The 21015-nt window shown below is 39.3% G+C and overlaps 1 protein-coding gene and 2 long non-coding RNA genes across 4 annotated transcripts; 2 read left to right on the forward strand and 1 right to left on the reverse strand.

The window, feature by feature from the left end:
* Window positions 1–4111: 4111 nt before the first annotated feature.
* LOC145444805 (uncharacterized) lies at window positions 4112–5011 on the forward strand. The gene is made up of 2 exons (XR_013916795.1): window positions 4112–4676; window positions 4838–5011. It is a non-coding gene; the product is annotated as an uncharacterized LOC145444805 (long non-coding RNA).
* A 450-nt stretch (window positions 5012–5461) lies between these two features.
* Window positions 5462–6846, forward strand: LOC145444804 (solute carrier family 22 member 15-like). The gene has a single exon (XM_080322819.1). It carries the CDS (start codon window positions 5511–5513, stop codon window positions 6807–6809), a length of 1299 nt encoding a protein of 432 aa, XP_080178945.1. The 5' UTR covers window positions 5462–5510; the 3' UTR covers window positions 6810–6846.
* A 2163-nt stretch (window positions 6847–9009) lies between these two features.
* LOC145444806 (uncharacterized) lies at window positions 9010–14469 on the reverse strand. Of its 2 annotated transcripts, XR_013916797.1 has the most exons (6): window positions 13525–14469; window positions 13001–13190; window positions 12492–12612; window positions 11770–11959; window positions 11112–11207; window positions 9010–9058 (listed from the first exon to the last, which is right to left on the reverse strand). It is a non-coding gene; the product is annotated as an uncharacterized LOC145444806 (long non-coding RNA). The 2 variants fall into 2 exon arrangements; XR_013916796.1 differs by lacking the exon at window positions 13525–14469 and having other exon boundaries at window positions 13001–13517.
* Between the last annotated feature and the right edge of the window lie 6546 nt (window positions 14470–21015).

A 21015-nucleotide genomic window follows, 5' to 3' on the forward strand; every position in this document is an offset into this window, starting at 1 on the left:
ATGGGGTGCCATTGCCGTGATCAGATATTAATGTATATTATCATAATCAGGGCGACTGTAACTTTCAAATAAGATCAACTATATTTAATTTGAGTGCTCGGGTCGTCATCTATGGGATTAGCAATTACGTTGCCGTTTCATGCTATGAAGCGACAACAAATCTGCCGACGGGTGCATCACTCGACCGTGAATCACGTGTTGCGCATCCATCCGTAGGTTAGTTATCTAATATCTATACTCGGAGTGACATATATACCACATTTATCCTTTTGAAACGGAGACTCGCGCGCTTCACTCTAATAACAGTACGCGGCGAACTCAACATTGGACAATATACTAATAAGACCAATAAATGATGTTCGAAGGAATTTTGAATGCAGTCTGTCTAGGCTGAAAAAATATTCCTGATTCTGTTCTTTTTCGTAGGCTCTATGACCCGCGATTGGTTCCTCGTCATCATGTTTTTATCCAAATTTTTTTCTGTTCGATATCAAAAATAGTAAATGAATTGCGATCAGGACCGTAACAGCACTTCGTCAGGCCTCCCAAAAAAACTTTGGTCTTGGACCCCCATAGGGTAATAAACCGAATTTCTGGGCGGTATATGCCGCCAGACCCCCTCAGCCTGTACGCTTTTTGCCGCTACTGGTCAGCTACATTTGATGTACTGTTTAGTGTCTCCCCTTATTTCGCCTAAACGCCCAAAACGCGAAAAATTTATATAATTCATGATTGAATCGGTCAAGATGACCGGGAATTGCATATATATTGTTATCAATTTTTTAGGCCTGTCCCCTCTCTGCTCACGTAATCAGATTTACTGTTACAGTTTAGTGAGCTGTGAAAAGGTAATATTAATTGAATATATCTTCGGGCGGACCCTTTGGTATATTGACTTCGTCACATTATGCTATTTCACTGAATGAAGGTTATTTTTATATTTATTGTTTATTGCAGATTTGGCGAGGGTGGTAGGCTAGTCCCCATATTGAAATCAATATGTGATAGTAAATCGCGCACGGCGCGAAGAAAAATTTCATGTTTCATAAATCTTCCCAAAATTAATGTTATTATGTTGATTTACGAAAAAATTATGAGCTTAGATCCAGCCTTCAAAATTCCAGACATTTATAGGCATATTTTGGAAATCCCTCCCGGACACAGTTTGAACAGTGAAATTCCGGACATGTCCGGGAAATTCCGGACGTATGGCAACCATAAAATTTATGTATAGGCTATATATCGAAGTTTTCGGTCAGCACAAGGGCATTCCTTTGCGGCCAAGGTCTTCTCGCTGCTGGTCGTTCTGGCACACTTTTCGGAGTCGGAATGGAATCGTGTGCTTCTCACAAAAGAAATTTGTTTCTGGTACGTTTGGAGCATTCCAATATATTCCTACTATACTGACAATCCTGGTGGAAGGTCAAGAGATAACAGCACGCAACGAAGTGATTATAGGCTAGGGTTACCATACGCCTTCTTTTAAGAGGATTTGTCCTTTTTTTTACTTTTTTGAAAGTGTCCGCGGAGGACGCTCAAAATCTCAAATGACCTCTTTTTCGAGATTTTGTCCTCATTTTTGAAAATTTCGGTTAAATAGATGGCAAAATCGACGTAAATACAGTAGGCTATATCAGCACTGAAGTAACGCTCCGCCGGGTATTTCGGGAGCTGGGCCAGAAAGTTTACCTTTTTTTAGTTGACCTTTTTTTATCCCAAATCCTGATCTTTGTTCATCCTTATCAAGTTCGGCACAAATTTTCGTCCCCCAATATTTACGGATAAAAAAAGAGGACATATGATACGGGAATTGATTACAAATAAGGTCATTTTTCAGAGCAGGTGCTTCGAAAACCGGTTTGCGCGTCCATTTCCCCTTTAGTCACGACTAGGCCGATTTTTTACCTAAATGGGGGGAGATTTTGAGCTAAATAATCACAATTTTGAAATTTTTTGACCTTAAAAAACTTAAATTTGACCAAGTTCTGACCTCATCTATGTAAATTAGGTGTTTTCCCACATAATGTTATAATTGTAGGCTATTGCCATAGTGTCCTATATGGTGTCGACACAGGCAAATCTCATGCCTCAGTGAAATTGTCTCACGTCACAATTTCCATTTGGCTACAGGCAATTTGACTGTCATTTTTGACCGGCTTGCCGAGCATTAAATTTGGTAAAACAGGTATCAATCGAAAGCTGACTCCGCACTGATTACGAAAATATAAATTTTATTCCGCTCGTGGCCCTGGAACTACCACAATCAGCCTCGAATTTTTCATCGATATGGAGATTGGCATTGGGACGCAACAATGCTGAACAATGCTGTCTGGAGCTTTTTCTCTTGAGCTACTCTCTCGTTTCGCCAGACAGCATTGTTGCGTCGCAATGCCAATCTCCATAACAATGAAAAATTCGAGGCTGATTGTGGGAGTTCTAGGGCCACGAGCGGAATAAAATTTATATTTTCGTAATCAGTGCGGAGTCAGCTTTCGATTGATACCTGTTTTACCAAATTTAATGCTCGGCAAGCCGGTCAAAAATGACCGTCAAATTGCCTGTAGCCAAATGGAAATTGTGACGTGATACAATTTCACTGAGGCGTGAGATTTGCTTGTGTCGACACCATGTAGGACACTATGCCATTACTTATCTTCATTTCTGGTTGGAACTGTCTGTCCTTATGAAGTAGTTTAGCATGAAAAAACTTATTTGACTTAGAAACTGACAAATTTTACATGAAAAACTTTAATGTAACGAGATCTGGAAACCTATGAAAAATTCCAGTATAGTCACACGACGCATTTTGGTGGAAATAACTAATATTTGTTGTAGTAGAACGAAAGACACTGTCCCACATTCTCGGGTAAACATTTATGATATAAACGAAATACAGGTTACAAAGAAATTTTGACTTTGTAAACAATTTTGACAATTTTTTGACCTGACGCTACGATTTTGACAAAATTTTGACTTATTTTGATATGTCAAAAACATCACCCTAGTTATGATCTATATTTAGTTAACTTTCGTGTCATATGCAGAATAAGACGTCTTCACGTGTATTTTTGGCCCTGTAAATTAAATATATCTCACGGAACATTCTAACATTTTGCCCCCCATCGCCCCTTCAGCATTTTCACCCCTTGTTTCTGAAAATCGCCCATTGGGGGCCGATATCGCCCACGTTGGGAACCACTGTCATATACCGAAGAAAATTGGTTCTTTATCGGTAAATTTTTATTGACCACTGTTGCGCGCAACTGTTGTCAATAGTATATCCATTCCTTTTCACCTAAATCTGTGTTTTCGATTTCCACGCGTACATAACAGAATAATCTGAAACGCGCCACGAACATTTTGCAGACATCAAGCATATCTGCTACGCAGCATTCGAAGTGGCCGATGGGGTTATACCGAAGATTTAAAGCGAGCTCCGAATTACATTCTGGACAGTTGCAAATTATCGCTAACGACAGAAGTGATATAGCGAATTACGGTAAGGAGGCAGTTGCAAACTGGGCGCCGAATATCTACTGCTATGAGCGAGTGGTTCTTAAACTGTTGGTGGTGATGGTCCGTGGACATATTAGCATGCGACACAATAGCAAGCGACACTTGAGCATGCGACACTTAAGCATAGCGACTTTTGGTCATGGCGACTCGTGGGCATGTAGACACATGAGCACAGAGACGTATTAACATGTGGACATATTAGCATAGGGACACATGAGTATAGGGACACACGAGCATGGATACACGTGAGCATAGGGACACTTCAACATGGTGACAATTTAGTAAGTGCCACTTGAGCATGGTGACACATGAGCATGCGATACATGAGCCTTGACGACACATGAGCATGGGTACACAAGAGCATGGGCACACATGCGCATATGGACACATGGGCATGGGGACACAAGAGCAAAGGTGCACATGAGCATGGGGTCACCTACGCATGCGACACTTGAGCATGCGACCCGTCTACATGCAGACACTTGAGCATGCGACACGTGGATATGCAGACACTTGAGCATGCGACACTTGAGCATGCGATACTTGAGCATGCGACACTTGAGCATGCGTCACTTGAGCGTGCGACACTTGAACATGCGTCACTTGAGCATGCGTCACTTAAGCATGCGATATTTGAGCATGCGACACTTGAGCATGTTACACTTGACTATGCGACATTTGAGCATGCGACACTTGAGCATGTGACCATATAGATTTGTGCGAAAAGCTCCAAAAATCGCGGTAAAGCGATAAGGGTTGTCATTGTTCCACATATATTGGTATCGTTTGCACGTATCAGACGAACTAAAAGCATATATCCTTTTGGGAGACGAAAGCGATTCCAAATTCGCATTTTGACACGGACTTATTATTTTATTTTGCGGGTCTCTTTTGATAGGGAAGTTTTACGTGCCGTGGGTGGGTACGGGGAACATTAGGGCTCGGTTAGGGCTCATGTTGGGGTTACGGTATCCCAAGATTAGGGTTGGGGGTGATGGATATTAGGGTTGGTTAGGGTTAGAGTTAAGGTATCCCTAGATTAGGGTCGGGGATTATGGGTATTAGGGTTGGGAGGGGGATATTAGGGTTGGTTAGGGTTAGGGTTAGGGTTAAGGGTGAGGTATCCCCAAATTAGGGTTAGGGTTTGCGTTAGGGATAAGGTATCCCAAGACCAGGGTTGGGGTGATGGATATTAGGGTGGTTGAGGTTAGGGTTGGGGTTGGGGTTAAGGTATCCCAAGATTAGGGTGGGGGTGATGGAGAGAGGGATATTAGGGTCGGTTAGGGTTACGGTTACGGTTAGGGTTTGCGTTAGGGTTAAGGTATCACAAGATCAGGGTTGGGGTGATGGGTAGTAAAGTTGGGAGTGGGGATATTGGGGTTGGAGGAGGGGATATATATTATGTTCGGACTGGCATAAATCCATGATTTCGACGCTAGTTAACTACACACTAATATATGAAAAATGCTCAAGTGTCGCATGCTCAAGTGTCGCATGCTCAAGTGTCGCATGCTCAAGTGACGCATGCTCAAGTGGCGCATGCTCAAGTGTCGCATGCTCAAGTGTCCTCGTGCTCATTTGTCATCATGCTGATATGTAACCATGCTCATATATCACCATGTACAAATGTCAACATGCTGAAGTGTCCCAATGGTTATTTGTAACCATGCTCACGTGTTACCATGCCCATATGTAACCATGTCGATTAGTGTCAATGCTAATGTGTAACCATGCTCAAGTGTCGCATGCTAATTTGTTTCCATGCCCATGTGTCCCCTTGCTCATGTTTCACTCTGCTGATATGTCCCCATGCGCATGTGTCCTCATGCTCATGTGTCCCTATGCTCATGTGTTACCATGCTAATGTGTCCGCATGCTATAGCGTCGCATGCTAAACTGTCGTTTTTCATTGTGTCGCATGCTCATATGTCGGGCAACCGACGTTTATACTATACGCTTTGGTCGATTATATCGATGCGCCCCAAGTATTTCTGATGATGTTCATCGCAATCCCACAAGACGCTTTCAAGGTTAACCCATACGCTGACGGTGCAAGGACAATAGGAACAGAGTGGAATTTCACTGATTCCTATTTAACATGGGTTACGGGGTTTCTTCAGTCGATATTTTTCGTTGGTTTTATGTTCGGGACAACATTTTGCGGTCAATTGTCCGACTCTCTGGGACGAAAAAGAGTCAGTTTCTGGGTATATATGGTGGTGATCAGTTCATCTTTACTTGCAGGATTAACACAAAATTGGATGCAATTGGCGGCGTGTAGATTAGTGAGTGGATTTTGCGTTGGAGGTTTGAGTGTCATTAATTTCATTCTTGTTCAAGAGGCCGCATCTAAGAGCGCGTGGGTACCACTTGGAATATGTTCATCAACCGTATTCGGTGTTCTGATGTTAGCAGCGGAAGCAGTAGCGTACTGTTTTCCTGACTGGAGAACATTTTGTGTGGTGTCTACACTACCGGCTGTGTTCGGATTCACTTTCTATTTTCTACAGCCAGAGTCTCCACGATGGCTATCAACGCGTGGCCGTCGGGGCTCCGCCTTTTCCGCAGTCGCGACCCTTGCGCGGCGTAATGGACATAAGCTGACGGAAAAGCAATATGACGCCTACATTGCCTCCGAACCAATGGCGGATGACGTCTTGAGAAATCGCACCAACGGCTCCTTTACAGATATATTAACGCATCCTGTACTCAGAAAACGAACCTTTGTATTAGGCTTTTTGTGGTTTACGACTGGTTTTGTGTTTTACTGCATCACTCTCGGCGCTGGTGCTTTCAGTTCGAACTTTTACGTTGCATTCGCTGGATCTGCCATAAGTCAACTGCCTTCTGCCCCACTCTGTCATTATTTCATGAATAAGAAAAGCTGGGGAAGAAAACGTACCATGACAGGGTTCATGATCATTGCGTCTCTTAGTATGGTAGCAACCTTCGTATTGTTCGGACTCAAGGAAATGTACGGATACAGACTTCTCTTATCGATGACAGCTAAGGTGGGCGTGCAAGGCGCCTTTACTCTGTTGTACGTTTACACACCAGAATTGTATCCAACTACTGTCCGCAATGTAGGACTCGGTTTCATGTCAACAATGGCAAGAATCGGGTGCATGCTGGCGCCATTCGTTGCCAATTATACTGTGACTTACCAAATGAGGATTCCTTATTTGGTTTACAGTGTTGTTTGTACTATCGCTGCATATTTGGTACTTTTCCTCCCCGAAACTCTCGATTGCAAAATAATAAATACAATAGAAGAGCTTTATAATCGCAGATAATTAGGCTACAGACAGAATTGTAAAACACTGATACTTACGTCAATTGCGCGATGCGCGTAGGGCGCGTATATCGATCTGATTCAGATACAAGTAATGATTAATATCATTCAGGTCAGGAAGTGGCACGATAGTGTTAACCAGGCCCTAATTCTCACAGCAATCACAGTGGAGATACGTCCGGTATTGTCATGCTTCGGAAACAGGCGTACGGTTAAACTGCCGCGTAAACCGCGGTATCCCGATTCACTCAATTCTTGAGATATGACAACGTTTTAAGATAAAGCTAGTTTATGAAAATTATGTGAGTTGGGACTACATTGGATGTAACAAACATGTATTGGTCATGTTCATTGGTCATTTGTCACAAATATAGGCCCACTCCAACATACCACAATTAAGATTGCATTTAAAACAAAAATCAATTTAAAAGAAACATGTGTAAAATATTACCCTTGTCTTCTATTATTTTTTGTCATGACGACACGAATTTTCAAATGACGTCTCGTCGAGTGGACATTGATCTACGAAGCCTTGTGAATTACAATTAAAAATTATAGCGGCCAATATGCCTCCTTTGACGAAAAATGTTTGTAAGCCGTCCTATTGGGCCAAAAATATCTTTGACCAGGACTGAATCGTCGTGCAGCATTTCTACCGTCGGTGGTCATCACAATGAGAACATTAATTCCGTTCCAGTTATATAAAATTACGTGCTATAACTGTTGAACCGACGACGATTTCGAGGCTTTCAAATATTCCATAACGAATACGTGGACTATACCTAGTAGGCCTACATATCGTCCGAAGGCAATTATGACATAATCATACAACTTCAGAAAATAAACGCAAATATATTTTGGGATGTCATTAGTGCTTAAAATATGTTTTAAAACACCTTTTATTTTAAATGCAGCCCTATTTACACTGTAAATTCTGAAGTGTTGCTCAACCCGGAAAATTGAACACGAAACGTGATCCAAAAATTGAACGCCTAGAAGTGTTGCGAAGTGTTCAAATTTAAGGTGTTTACCTAAAAAGTGTTCAGTCTCAAAGTGGCTGGTTGACTAGTCACCGGAACGCAGGGCTCAAAGTAAAATCAGATTTTATTGATTCATGAATAAATGACGCTTATAATACCCAACCTGGGTGATTAAATACGTGCAAACATTGAAATTTCCAATAGCTGCTGTGACAGGGTTTCATAAATTCAGATCAGCAGTTGAAACCGTTCCCGGAAGAGTCGATGAAATTACGAACATCACAAATGATTAAGAGCAAACTTACTACAAATATCATGCAAATCGCTCAATGATGAAAATGAATGCATAGGGAATTAGGGATAGTGATAAAAAAATATCATTTAGTATCCTGAACTTTCGTGACAGGGGCATGGAATCAAATTCATTGGTTACGCCCGTTAGCGGAAAACATGATCAACACAAATCATTACAACTTATTTAAAACTGTTCAAATTACGGTTTGTAAATTTCTAATTTTATTGTAAACAAACAAACAATGAATGTATCAGTATCACTACCACTACCACGATAAACAACCATAAGTATTTTTTCACTCCTAATGAAATTGGGCCTGCTAAAAAATATCGTAGGGCTTGCATTAGTAGTATTTATATCAGCTTAATGCCAATCACTTTTGTTTAAATAACAAAGAAATCGTTCATTTGAGTCCATACAAATTTTGCAGATTTACAGAAAAGATTTTGTTGTTATTTACCAGTCTGCTGCAAAATATGAAATATGGAAGTCATTAGGGCAGTGGTTCTTAAAAATTTTTGGACACGCTCCCATATGATAGCAAAACATTTCACACCATCCTTGTTGTCGTAAAATAAAATTTAATAAAGCAACCGGAACGCTAGAAATCCCAACGGATAGTTGGATGGCAGTGACGGTAATGGTTGTTGATGAGAGAATATTCAAATATTAAATTCTGACCATACACTGAGCAATAACTACAAGCTGCCATGCATGCATGTGCGAAAAAGATTTTAGTTTACAGCGGCTTCACGTCGCTTCAAATGCTTTCTCCTGTTTGACAACCACTCCTTTAGGGTATGACAATCCAATGCGTAGCAGCTCAAAACGTCAAGAATGTTTCTGAATACTCCATTTTCACTGAAGCAGTTTTATATTCTTGCCATCAGCTGCAATCTAGGCTCGGTCAATCTCTGATTCGTATCGTGCTATGGCGTTTGTTTCTTTTCTACTGGTCGACTCCAAGTTGTGCTCCTTGAAAATGTGAATAAATTCCAAAGTTTTGAATATGTCAATGAAAATTCTAAATTTTATGCAGAAATAAATATAAAGATTTCACACACGCAGGTTACACAAGCTTAGGAAAGGCGTTCGGATACATGTAAAATAGGGTAGAGTGAAAAAAAGAAAAATTTGAATTTCAAAAAGTGCCTTTGATATTTGGTCCCAAATCTCAAATGAATCACTTCTATCATAATTTCAGGTTTTTGCACCCTCTAGTGGCCGTGCAATTTCACCGAACGAGCCGAAAATAGCTGATTTTGCCATATCTCAATAACCGCTTATGCTAGAAAGCTAGTTTTGGGCTTAAAAGCTGCGGAAGCACCATGTTTCTATCTCACTGATATAGAACTTTGTCTTGAAAAAAAGTTATAAGCAAATTATTGATTTTTATAGCGCCATTAAAAATGTTGGTTAGTTTGACCAAGTTTGCAATGCCAATTTGCATGTTACAATTTGTTACATTGCTGCTTTAACAACAAAATTATGGTCGGCGGGATCTATCAATTAATTTCTATATGAACGTAGCACAATTATGATGAGGAAGAGAGAACGATTGAACTTTCATCATAGTACATCATCACAAACCTTTATGTCATGAACTTGGTGGAACGGGTATCTTCCTGTTCAACACTACATCAAACGATAGGCCTGGATTGTTTCAAAAGTGAATCAGTTACAGCAATTCAGCTATATAATTCACATAGGCTATGCCTCATAACTGTATGTTTTGTTGAAGATGATGATTTTCATGTCACTTGAGACATTGTTAAACTGTTTTTATATATTATACATATTGTACAAGCTGCTGTACTCATCTTTGGAATATTCTAGAACTTTGATAGTCAACCTCGAGTCTTCCAGTAAGAGTGATGATAACTCATTTTGAAAGTGTTCTGGTTTCTGGTGTATCTTGGAGTTGATCATATAATAACTCTTGTATATTGGTTTCAAAACTGACTCCACCATGTGCAGTGGTTCAGGCCGCTGGCTGTATGAACAGGTCACGGTAATACACTCTGCTATGTCTGTGAATTGAACTGTCATTGTCTAGTAAAAGTACAGATTCAGAATTTCATCATGCTCGACTTACTGCAGATTGTGGTTTATCATATGTACAAGTTATTGAAGTAATGTTAACAAAAAAAGATCCAAGACTGTTGTTGCTTGCAAGAAGTTGCATATTGGAGAAACTTTTCAAGGTGTTGATGGTTTTCCTTCTGGAATACGCCCAACTAAAAGACAAGTCACTGAGGGTATGCTCAACTTTGATCACTTTAGTTGTGATCAAACAACTCTCTTTATCTGTCTACCAGAAGGAAAACCATCACCACCTAGAAAAGTTTCACCACTGTGCAACTTCTTGCAAGCAACAACAAACAGTCTTGGATCTTTTTTTTGTTAACATTACTTCAATTACTTGTACATATGATAAACCACAATCTGCTGTAAGTCGAACATGATGAAATTCTGAATCTGTACTTTTACTAGGCAATGACAGTTCAATTCACAGACATAGCAGAGTGTATTACAGTGACCTGTTCATACAGCCAGCGGCCTAAGACACTGCACATGGTGGAGTCAGTTTTGAAACCAATATACAAGAGTTATTATATGATCAAAGATGAGTACAGCAGCTTGTACAGTATGTATAATATATAAAACAGTTTAACAATGTCTCAAGTGATATGAAAATCATCATCTTCAACAAAACACACAGTTATGAGGTATATATGAATTATATAGCTGAATTGCTGTAACTGATTCACTTTAAGAACAATCTAGGCCTATCGTTTGTTGTAGATTTGAACAGGAAGAAGGACTAAAATTAGCATAACGACTAATAAAAACATCTTGAATCAGGTCTGCGTTTTTTTTCAATTCGGCCATTTTGACATTTACATTGACATTCAGACGCACAGGCAACAGTGAGAATGCAGAATTGTAACTCAAAATGACAGTTATAGCAGAACGTCGCAGGTCTATGTAAATTTGTATGGTCCACAAAAAAGAAAGATTACGGTACCTGTTTCAATAAGACATGCGCTTGGGTCTTGGATTATATTCGTTTGTCTCTCAATTTGGCTTTGAGATGACAGTTGACTTCATCAACCTCGTTTCGCTGAAAATGTAATTGATTGCAAACAAGATCCGACAATAAATGTAGTAGAATTGTTATCCCTATGGGTTCGGTTTTCCATTATTATAATTGACATACGGTAGGCTTTACACATAACTTTGATTCCAAGATTTTATAGGTGCTTCGGATTGAGACGAGAAAATATACCAGACAAAGGACACATTGATTGTCTTTAGTACGAAAACTTTGTGACATCTTATCGAAGGTGTTGAATACTTTTCCTTCATTGCGGTAATTGTAACTGTTCTCAATCTTTCAAAATCCTTCATTCCTGATTAAATTTAACTAACAAAATTAATTGGAACTAGCACGACATAGGAAATGATCTCCATTTGATGTTCCAAGTATAGTTCAGTAAGCGGTAGTTTAAATACAAGTTACACCAGCTCTTCACATTCAACAACACCTCTGTTCAATGTACACAGATCAAGCCTCTCTTCAGCTAATATAGCATATATAGATAGTTTTTTGAGAAAATTGGGACTGCAAAATCCGGCACATTACATAATCAATGGTGATATATGAAATGAATAAATAGACTTACATAATCACATGTTTCCATGGGTTCTTGAGGCAAAAGTATGTATCACAAAAGATGACTGCACCGGTACAAAATCTGTTCAGATGACTGCTCACATCACTATCAACATTGTCTGTTAGCAGAGGCACGGTGAAACCAGGGTTCTTTTCGAAGAGTCAACATCAGTTGGATGAATTTGAGGATCAATCTAAGACTGTTGAAAAGAAAATACTTGTTTTAAAAATTTGCAATACAAGGGAACTATTCAATATTCGAACAGCTTCTTCGAGGTACAAAACTTCAATATAAAATTGAATAGTATATAATATATTAATATATAGTATAATCGTCAGCAACTAGTGGAGAACTCGAAAGAACGTTGTACATCAACAATATTATCACAAAATAAGACATTACCAGCATTCAGTATTTACTTACGCAGATATCAGACTGGATGTATTGTATGTGACAAAAGGGTGTCTTTCATAGAACAATTAATTATTGTAATGGAAAGTTGCATGTGACCTTAACACCAATTTTACTCCAGCCCGAGTACCATACTTTCCTGGATTGTTAATCCTTTTAGTGAAATTTTACCAGCAAACATTCATAAAAATACCCGAATGCAGCTGAATCAAATTCATTATCTAAGGATATACCAGTTTACTTACGAAACATTGCGATGCTTACCAGTATTTCAAACAACAAATCTTTTTCAAAAAAGTGCCATTTGCAATACATACTACCTGCACTTTAAGGCATTTTCCATATTCTTTCCATCGGTCGCAACCCAGGCTTGATGAGTCTCTGATTCGTGGCATGCCATGGCGGCTCTTTTTCTGTACTGGTCAAATCCAATTGCTGCTCCTAGAAAATACAATAAATACCAAAGAAAAATTGTAAATTTTATGCACAAGTAAATATAAATATTTCACACAGGTAATAGGTTACAGAAGCGCAGGAGAGGTGCTCAACCCCCCAGGTTGAGAACCACTGACCTAGTCCATTATAGTTCAGTAAGCAATAGTTAAAGTACAAGTTACACGAGCTCATTACTTTCAACTACATCCCTTTTCAGTGTTCAGAGTATACAGTTCACTGTACACTGTACAGTGTACACAGATGAAGCCTTTTTCAGCTCATATCGAATAGTCCGTAAGCTACTCTGCGAGATAGTTCGTGAGAAAAGTAGGACTGCAAAAACTAGCAAATTACATTATCAATGGTGATATATAAATTGAATAAATAGGCTTACATAATCACATGTATCCATGGGTTCTTGAGAAGGTCTGCATCGCATAAGATGACTGTGCTGGCACAAAACCCGTTACGAACGACTCCTCACGTCACTGTCAACATTGTCTGATAGCGCAGGTACGGTAGACCCAGGGGGCTCTTTTTAAAGAGTAGACATCAGTTGGACGAATTTGAGGATCAATCCAAGACTATCGAAAAGAAAATATTTGTTGCGAAAATTCGCAATACAAATGAACTGCTCAGTAATCACGCAGATATCATACTGGATACAGTTATTTTTTTCTGCAATAAGTTGTACGTGACAGAAGGGTGTCTTTAATGGAATAGAAAGTTGCACATGACGTTACCACCAATTTTACTCTGGCACAGTTAGTATACTTCCTGAATTGTTAACAATTTCTGTGAAATTTTATCAGCAAACATTCATAAAAATCTTTATCACAAAGATAACCGATTGCAACATAATCAAATTCATTCTCTAAGGATATACCAGTTCACTTTACAAAACACCGTGATGCTTACCAATATTCCATACAGCAAATGCATATCAAAAAGGTGCCAAGTTCAATACATCCTACCTGCAACATAGAGTTTAGTTCAGTTACCGTATCACAATAAACTCAGAAAAGTCAAATGGGGGATTGGGCAAAACAAATACTACCCCTTGTGATCCATGGTTTGTTAAAAAGATTGTTTGTTTGGCTGTGCTATTATTGGGGCGATTTTTTGGACCTAAAAAGGTAAGATTTTGAGTAAAAAATTCAAATTCACACATATTTTGATGATGAAAAACTTAATTTTGACCCCATGTACTTAAATTAGGTGTTTCTCACATAGTGTTAGAATTGTATTACCGGAACTTATCTTTAGTTCTGACTGGGGCTGTCTGTTCTTCCGAAGTAATTTGACCTGAAAAAAATCTTTTAGCATGAAAATTGACATATTTTTACATGAAAAAGAACTTATTTTATCGAAATCTCGACCTATGAATAATTCTAGTATTAGTTACATCTCGTATTATGGTAGAAATAATTAAAAATTTGTTGTAGTACAACGAAAGATACTTTCCTACATTTTCGGGTAGAAAGTGTCTGTCCTAACTAAGTAGCGTGGCAAGAATTAAGAAAGAACGTTCACCAGCTGCAGTTGTTGACCGGCAACACTGAAGTTGTGCGTCCGCTGCACTCTCTCTCTCATTATGACAAAGTTGTCTACATCGCAATTTTTCATCATACGGTTTCTAATAGAAAAACCAATGCCCACGTAGTCTTGCTTCAGTTAGGATAGTGCAATAGGCTATGTTGAGTATTTGTTTCATTTGACAATTTATGATTCACAATGACCAGACGATGGTCCGTCTACAACGGTGGGACTATAAAGTGGGCTACAAGATGTAAATTGTAAAATGATAAGTTCATCGACAGTGCAATTATAGAATGTAAACGTGGAATGGCAGCGACCGATTTTGCAGCCTCGTTCCGCTTCGCTGAAGCTTTACTCGGACTTATTTTACGGCAGCTACTGTAGGATTTATGGCAATCCAAAAGTCGTCTTCCAGAGCGTAGAATTACCTGAATCTGGTATTGATCGAAAGCTACTGTCACACTGACTCAGAAAATGTAAATGAAAATATGATCAGGCACTGAGCCGCTTAGAATTCGCCCTTCAAGTCTGAATTATCGGCATTGTCCGAACAATCGAAGAGCCGCAATGGGTCATTGTTATGGTCATTGTTGTGCGTTCATCCGATTGTTCTGAAAAATGCAAATTTTAGATGTTGAGGGTGATTTGTCATCTAAGTGCGGAGCCTGACCCTATTTTGATTGATATTTTCGGAATCCGTGCGACAGTAGCTTTCGATCAAGATCAGATTCAGTAAATTCTGAGCTCTGGAAGACAACTTTTGGATTGTCATAAATCCTACAGTATAGCTGCCGTAAAATAAGTCTGAGTAAAGCTTCAGTGAAGCGGAATGAAGCTGCAAAATCGGTCGCTGCCATTCCACGTTTACATTCTATAGTGCAATCATCTATGATACAAACGAAATGCAAGTTGCCAACAAAATTTTGATTTTGTAAAGAATTTTGGCAATTTTTGACCTAACGGTACAATTTTGACAAAATTTTGACCTTATTTTGACATTTCAAAAAAATCGCTTTAGTTAACACCTTACCACTTAGAATAAACAGGACAGTGTAAAATGTGTTGCAGTTCAAAAACAATGAAAACCGTTGCATGACTGTCATACCGGCATTCAATTGCTGACGTTGCAGTACTTGTCCACAATGGACCACAATATCGCCTACATAGGGATATTTCAGTGTGGATAAAGAGAACACCCCTTTATCCTTATGTCACAAAAGTTACTTCTATAGCAGCTTCCCATCAGTACCGTAGTACTGGACCTGGTCGCAGCATGATATATTATCAGATTCGAAGCTCGATCATCCAGCAATAAGATCAGACGAATCATATACTACAAAACATCTAAAGAACATTCATATGAATGAGCGATATCAGTAGCTTACTAAAACATCTAAAACAAACGACCTTACTGCAATGTCAAAACGAGTTCATTTTATGACTATTCTCACATTACATATATTCAATAACATTTACCGCATTTCCATACCTTACAGTACATGGATGTTACGATCCTTTACGCCATCAGGTAGTAGAAACTGCTTCAATATATCCATTTCGCCAAGTTTTATCATGTACCCTACTCTCCGTCTGAAGCCTGACGAACCACTAATTCAAATCCAAACTGAAATCGAGCGCGCTCTACCGTAACGAAGGTGGTGACCCCTCTGCGTCACGGGGGAATATGTCTATTTCAATGAAATATTACCCTTAAACTTAGTGCTGGCTCAAGTGAGTAATATTATTTTACATATAACATGATTTAATGTGATCTCCAAGCGTACCGATGGTTTATCAATGCGAAATTGATGATACATTATCAAGTATAAATTTTCTTGAAAATAAGCCGCAGTGGCGAAGTGTTACAAGTAAACGGAGAAATACGCAGAAGCGTTGCGACGATAATGGCCCAATGCGTTTATATGCCCAAAAAGTGTGTCTGTACGCAGAAAAAAGTGTTATGAAGTGTTCAATACGACCTTGCGGATTTACAGTGTAGAACAATCATGTGCCGAGGTTGTCAAAATAGTCAGCGTTGCTAAGAAGCCATTTCAAAAACATGACAAAACTACTTCAAGTAGATGTAGAAAAGTATTCAAGAACGTAGATGTATAGTAGTGGTATATGGGTCGCATTTGTTAAGTGAACTAGCAAGTCAAAAACCTAACGTTCAGATGGCTACACCCATCATCATGAAATTTTCACAGTCGCTAGACGTCGCTATGCTTTATACAAAACAAATTGTTCTACCCACTACCCTGCAGATTGTATATTTGAAGGAGAAAAAATGCAGCGACACGGGGAATGCAAAATCTCAAAATTGTGAAGCCTCTTTTTCAATCCAAACGCCTTCTTTAGAATGTAATATGAAAGTGCTGTGTTATGCTAAAATTTGAAGCAATATGTGTTACCCCTCTTGGAGAAATTTCATTTTGAAATTTCAAAATCTCAAATGTCAGTCAGTTTTTCAAAAAGTTTGCTGTGAAGCTCCGTAATTCAGAGCAAGGTAGACCTAACCCAAACGACTCTTAGCATAACATAGATGTCGATGTTAGCTTTTCAAAAAAAACCGAGTGAATACTACACGACATATATGTCATACAAATTTTTGATTTATCGGGAAGCTGTGCAAAAAAATTTTACAATAGAGAAAAACGTTAATAAACATTCTACCAGTAATAAAAGATAATAAACCGGTGCCGATTAAAGTCGAAATTATGAGTTTTTAGTTATGTTTGGGCAAGATAAGGCCATGAGGTAAAAGTATAGGTACTATGCTGATAATTCCAGTCAAGAAAAAATTAAAAATGTTGATGTTTTTCAAAATTTTGACTTGCTATTCCCCTTCATCGGACTTGGTCACTACCGAAATTGCAGGGCCCATCTTCGTGAATCGTAAAATTGGACCATTGGTACTACAATTAGTGCAATTTACAAAAATATACTCAGTTACCGCAGTACAATTTGCCTCTTTCATCCAGTCGTCATGACAATTAAGCTCATTAATGTCAGCCGAAAGTATTCGAGTTCATTCCAATATGAATATAATGTATGAATATATACTATATACAATCTTAAAAGTGATATGCGCAATTCCCAAAACCACTTTATACTTAACAAAACCCGTAAAAAGTAAGTAGTTTTACAAAGTGAGACATCCTAACGCACGCTAGTACGAATCCTTGAAAGGTTTAGGTTTCTTGCGAATGCGAATACGAACTTTTATAAAGTATTGTCCATGAAAGCGAACCTATGCCATCACACTGCAGCCAAATTCCAAGGTAATGTATATAATGTTTATGGGCTTCTTGGCGTATCAAAATTCAATATCGCAACAAACAACATATGTATAATTCCAGATTTATTCCACCCCAAGATTTGTGACTGATCCTCATCAGGAGCGATCACGTCAGTAAATTCGAAAAATAGAAATAACTTTTTTGTTGTGACGTGATGAGGGAATCGGAATGACCTTCGACATTATTTTAATTATACGACTGAAAAGGACATTGTTATCATAATATCTTTGTCAAGAAGATGGTTATAACAGTTTTTTTCAAATTTGTGTATCGAATGGCTACATTGGGTGGCCTTTCGTGGAATTCATTTCGCCCCGTGACACGTAAAATAAATTTATTAAGAACCCTTTACAAAATCTACGCTCGTACAGGTCCCTCATTTGTCATGCAGGTAATTTGATGGTAATTGTCATTTACACAAGGGCCTTATGTTCATGTTTGTAGAGATCGGGGGTAGATCCCTATGTAGGATCCTCAGTTCAGTTTATTTCCAATTTTATCAGATGATTACACCACAATACTGTGATTCAATGAAAAGATAGACGGGTTCTAAACGATTTGGAGCAATCGTTGAAGTCAGACACTCATATGGGCAAAGGCACTTGCCTTTTATATTCTCTGCTTATTTTTCATTCAATTCAATGGGAGCATGCCTCTTCTCTACTTCGTCTAGGTTAGTGGTTCTCAACCTTTTTCGGCTCACGCCCCCTTTTCAAGCTCCACACCGATCATCGCCCCCAAATTTTGTGAACCGGATAACGAGCATACAAACTGTAATGGCCGGTTGGTTGACTAAAAAAAGGTCAACTTTTCGGCTCGATGTCGAACTTTTACAGTTTTGCAGCTAAATTTTCGTGGGTTGACGAAGACAAAAAAAGGTCATTTCTCCGAATTGGCTCCAATTAAGCCGTTTTAACGCGCCATCGCCCCCCTATCGCCCCCTTCGCTATTTTCGCCCCCTTGGTCATTTTCGCCCCCCCTAGACCGCCAAATCGCCCCCTGGGGGGCGATATCGCCCACGTTGAGAACAGAGATGGGCGGATTCCCAAATTTCGGGATCCGAATCTATCCGGATCCAGCTGGCAATTGGAAATTCAGAGTCCGAAAAAATCCGGCTGGTGAAGGTCCAGTTTGGAATCCGAAAAAATCCTGCCAGAACAATGCTAATTAATCATATTGCAGCAAAAAATCCGGCTAAAATCCGACCATCACCGCAAATTCAAAATCCGGATCCAGTCCGGCCAGGTAAAAAATCAATGAAATCCTGCTCCGGCTCCGGCTCCTGAACCGGACTGTGGCCATCTCTGGTTGAGAACCACTGGTCTAGGCCAATGTGGGTGTCTGATTTCAAAGTCTACTCCAAGTCGTTTCGACACCTTCCAATCTTTTCATTGTATCACAGTTTTGTGGTGTTTCGAAATGATGAAAATATTAATAAATGATACTGTGTATAAAAGAAGATAATATTAAGGGAGCTATAGCACGGCCAACTATTTCCAGGTATTTATTAGACACTGTTTATACCAGAGGTCTCAAACTCAAATGTGCTCGCGGGCCAATTTCCTAATTTGTGATGACCCGCGGGCCGCAGCATCAATGAATAGGGGTATTCAATCTATAATATCCAACTAGGCCTTATTTAACGGCACCTTGCAGACAGGCATTCCACAACCACCGAGAAAATGTAATTTACTATTATACTATTCACGCTTCGCAAACAAATTACATTTTCAAATATTTGAATAAAATAGTTTTTGTGCCGGGCATAATTTGTTAGAAATAATGAGTTTAGACATCATGCGAGAAGCTGTTGGGTTGTAATATTGCAGCTATTGGACCTTTGAAATGCCACAATTTTATGTAGAATATTTTAGAATCCACTAAAGATTGATCTGATATCAGAGCATGTGAGCGGTGTAGCCTAATCGAGGTTTCTGATATACACGTGATAAGTATAGGCGATTGTTACTCTCATTGCCAAAGTCAAATTAAATCAGCGTTAGGTTTTCTTTGATTAATATTGGAATAGATCAATAACAACTGAAATATAACCATTATTGCTACATAGTAATAGCATTGTTTCTTAACCGTTTTAGCGATCGTACCCCTTGTACTTTCAGTTAGATTTCCAGTGACCCCTGTCGATTTTCAACACAATTTCTGATGGGAACTATAAAAATCAGAAAGCCCACTCACATAAAATCGCGCGTAGCGCGAACAATATTTTCCAGTTGAATAAATTAGCCCAGAAAATATTCCACAGCATATAGGCCAATTTCCACAATGCATCTGGTACCCCCTGATGTGGTGCTTTGTACCACGAAGGGGATACGGACCCCTGGAATAGAAATGACTATTCGCCAAAGAATCCATTGGTGTTACAGCTGTGGAGCGTACCACTACCTTACTCGCCACCGATAATAACATGGACAGGGAGAACAAACAACATCCAGGATGTAACTAAATATACGTCACGGGGGCCACAGAATGCCAATGGTTTCCATAGAGACCTGATTAGATTTCTATATTCTATATACCCTACGCAACGCAAGCTACGGGCTTTTGATGTAGTACTATTCCCCCATTGTCCAGTCACTATTCCGAGAGGCAAGTCCTTTTCTGATTTTAACGTTCGACCCTACTCAACTCGAGTCATTTTTTGTGTATCACCCAGTCAATCCAAAATCGAGTAATTTGACGAAAGGTCGCACCAAACAAAATCACAATTTTCAGTAACGAATCATCAACGGTTCACGCTTTGTCATTATGAACTTGAAATGTGACGTAATAGCGATCTTCCACTGCATGGTAGATTTTAGGAAGCGATGTGATAGTGAAGTTTGTTTAGATTTCAGGTTTTTGTAGTAGTTTTAGAGTGAACTGTAAGTTCCTAAATCTAAAAAAAGATATATGACACTAGAATGTATTGTCGAATACTTGAAATTGAAAAATGCCTTCGCGGGCCGCACAAAATGTTCTCGAGGGCCGCATGCGGCCCGCGGGCCGCGTGTTTGAGACCTCTGGTTTATACAGAATGGCTGACGATGAGGGGGCCTGGAGTTGACCGAGATCGTTTCAGGGTGTCGTCGTACGTCCCCTTTTGAGAGGATTTGTCCTCTTTTTTGACTTTTTTGAAAGTGTCCTCGAAGGACGCCGAAATGTCCTCTTTTTTAGATTTTGTCCTCGTTTTAGATAATTTTGGCCAAATTTACGGCTAAATTCGACTGAGACGCCGTAAATCAGCACCGAAGTAACGCTCCGCGCGGTGGGTATTTCGGGCGCTGAGCCGGGAAGTTGACCTTTTTTTAGTCAACCACCTGATAATGTGAAGGAAAAACTGTATTTTGGGCACTGAGTGAGAAAGCTGCCCTTTTTTTTTAGTCAACCGACTACGAAGTGAGAAAAATTTACCATTTTTCAGGATTTTCCTCCGGTTTTGCAAGTCTGAAATTCCGAAAAAGCGTCCTCTTTTCAGATTTCCAAAATATGGAAACTCTGATATATACAGCTGCACTCGTACAGTCGAACTATAGATAACTAAGGTAAGCCGTACTCGCGCCTGCAGCATGTT

This window comes from Botryllus schlosseri, chromosome 8 (assembly GCF_051294905.1).
Source record: "Botryllus schlosseri isolate E-star chromosome 8, Bs_hap1, whole genome shotgun sequence".
Taxonomy (NCBI): Eukaryota; Metazoa; Chordata; class Ascidiacea; order Stolidobranchia; family Styelidae; genus Botryllus; species Botryllus schlosseri.

What these genes read in the sequence shown, in the direction of transcription:
- LOC145444804 (XM_080322819.1), top strand. Translation starts at nt 5,511, where the DNA reads ATGATGTTCATCGCAATCCCACAAGACGCTTTCAAGGTTAACCCATAC.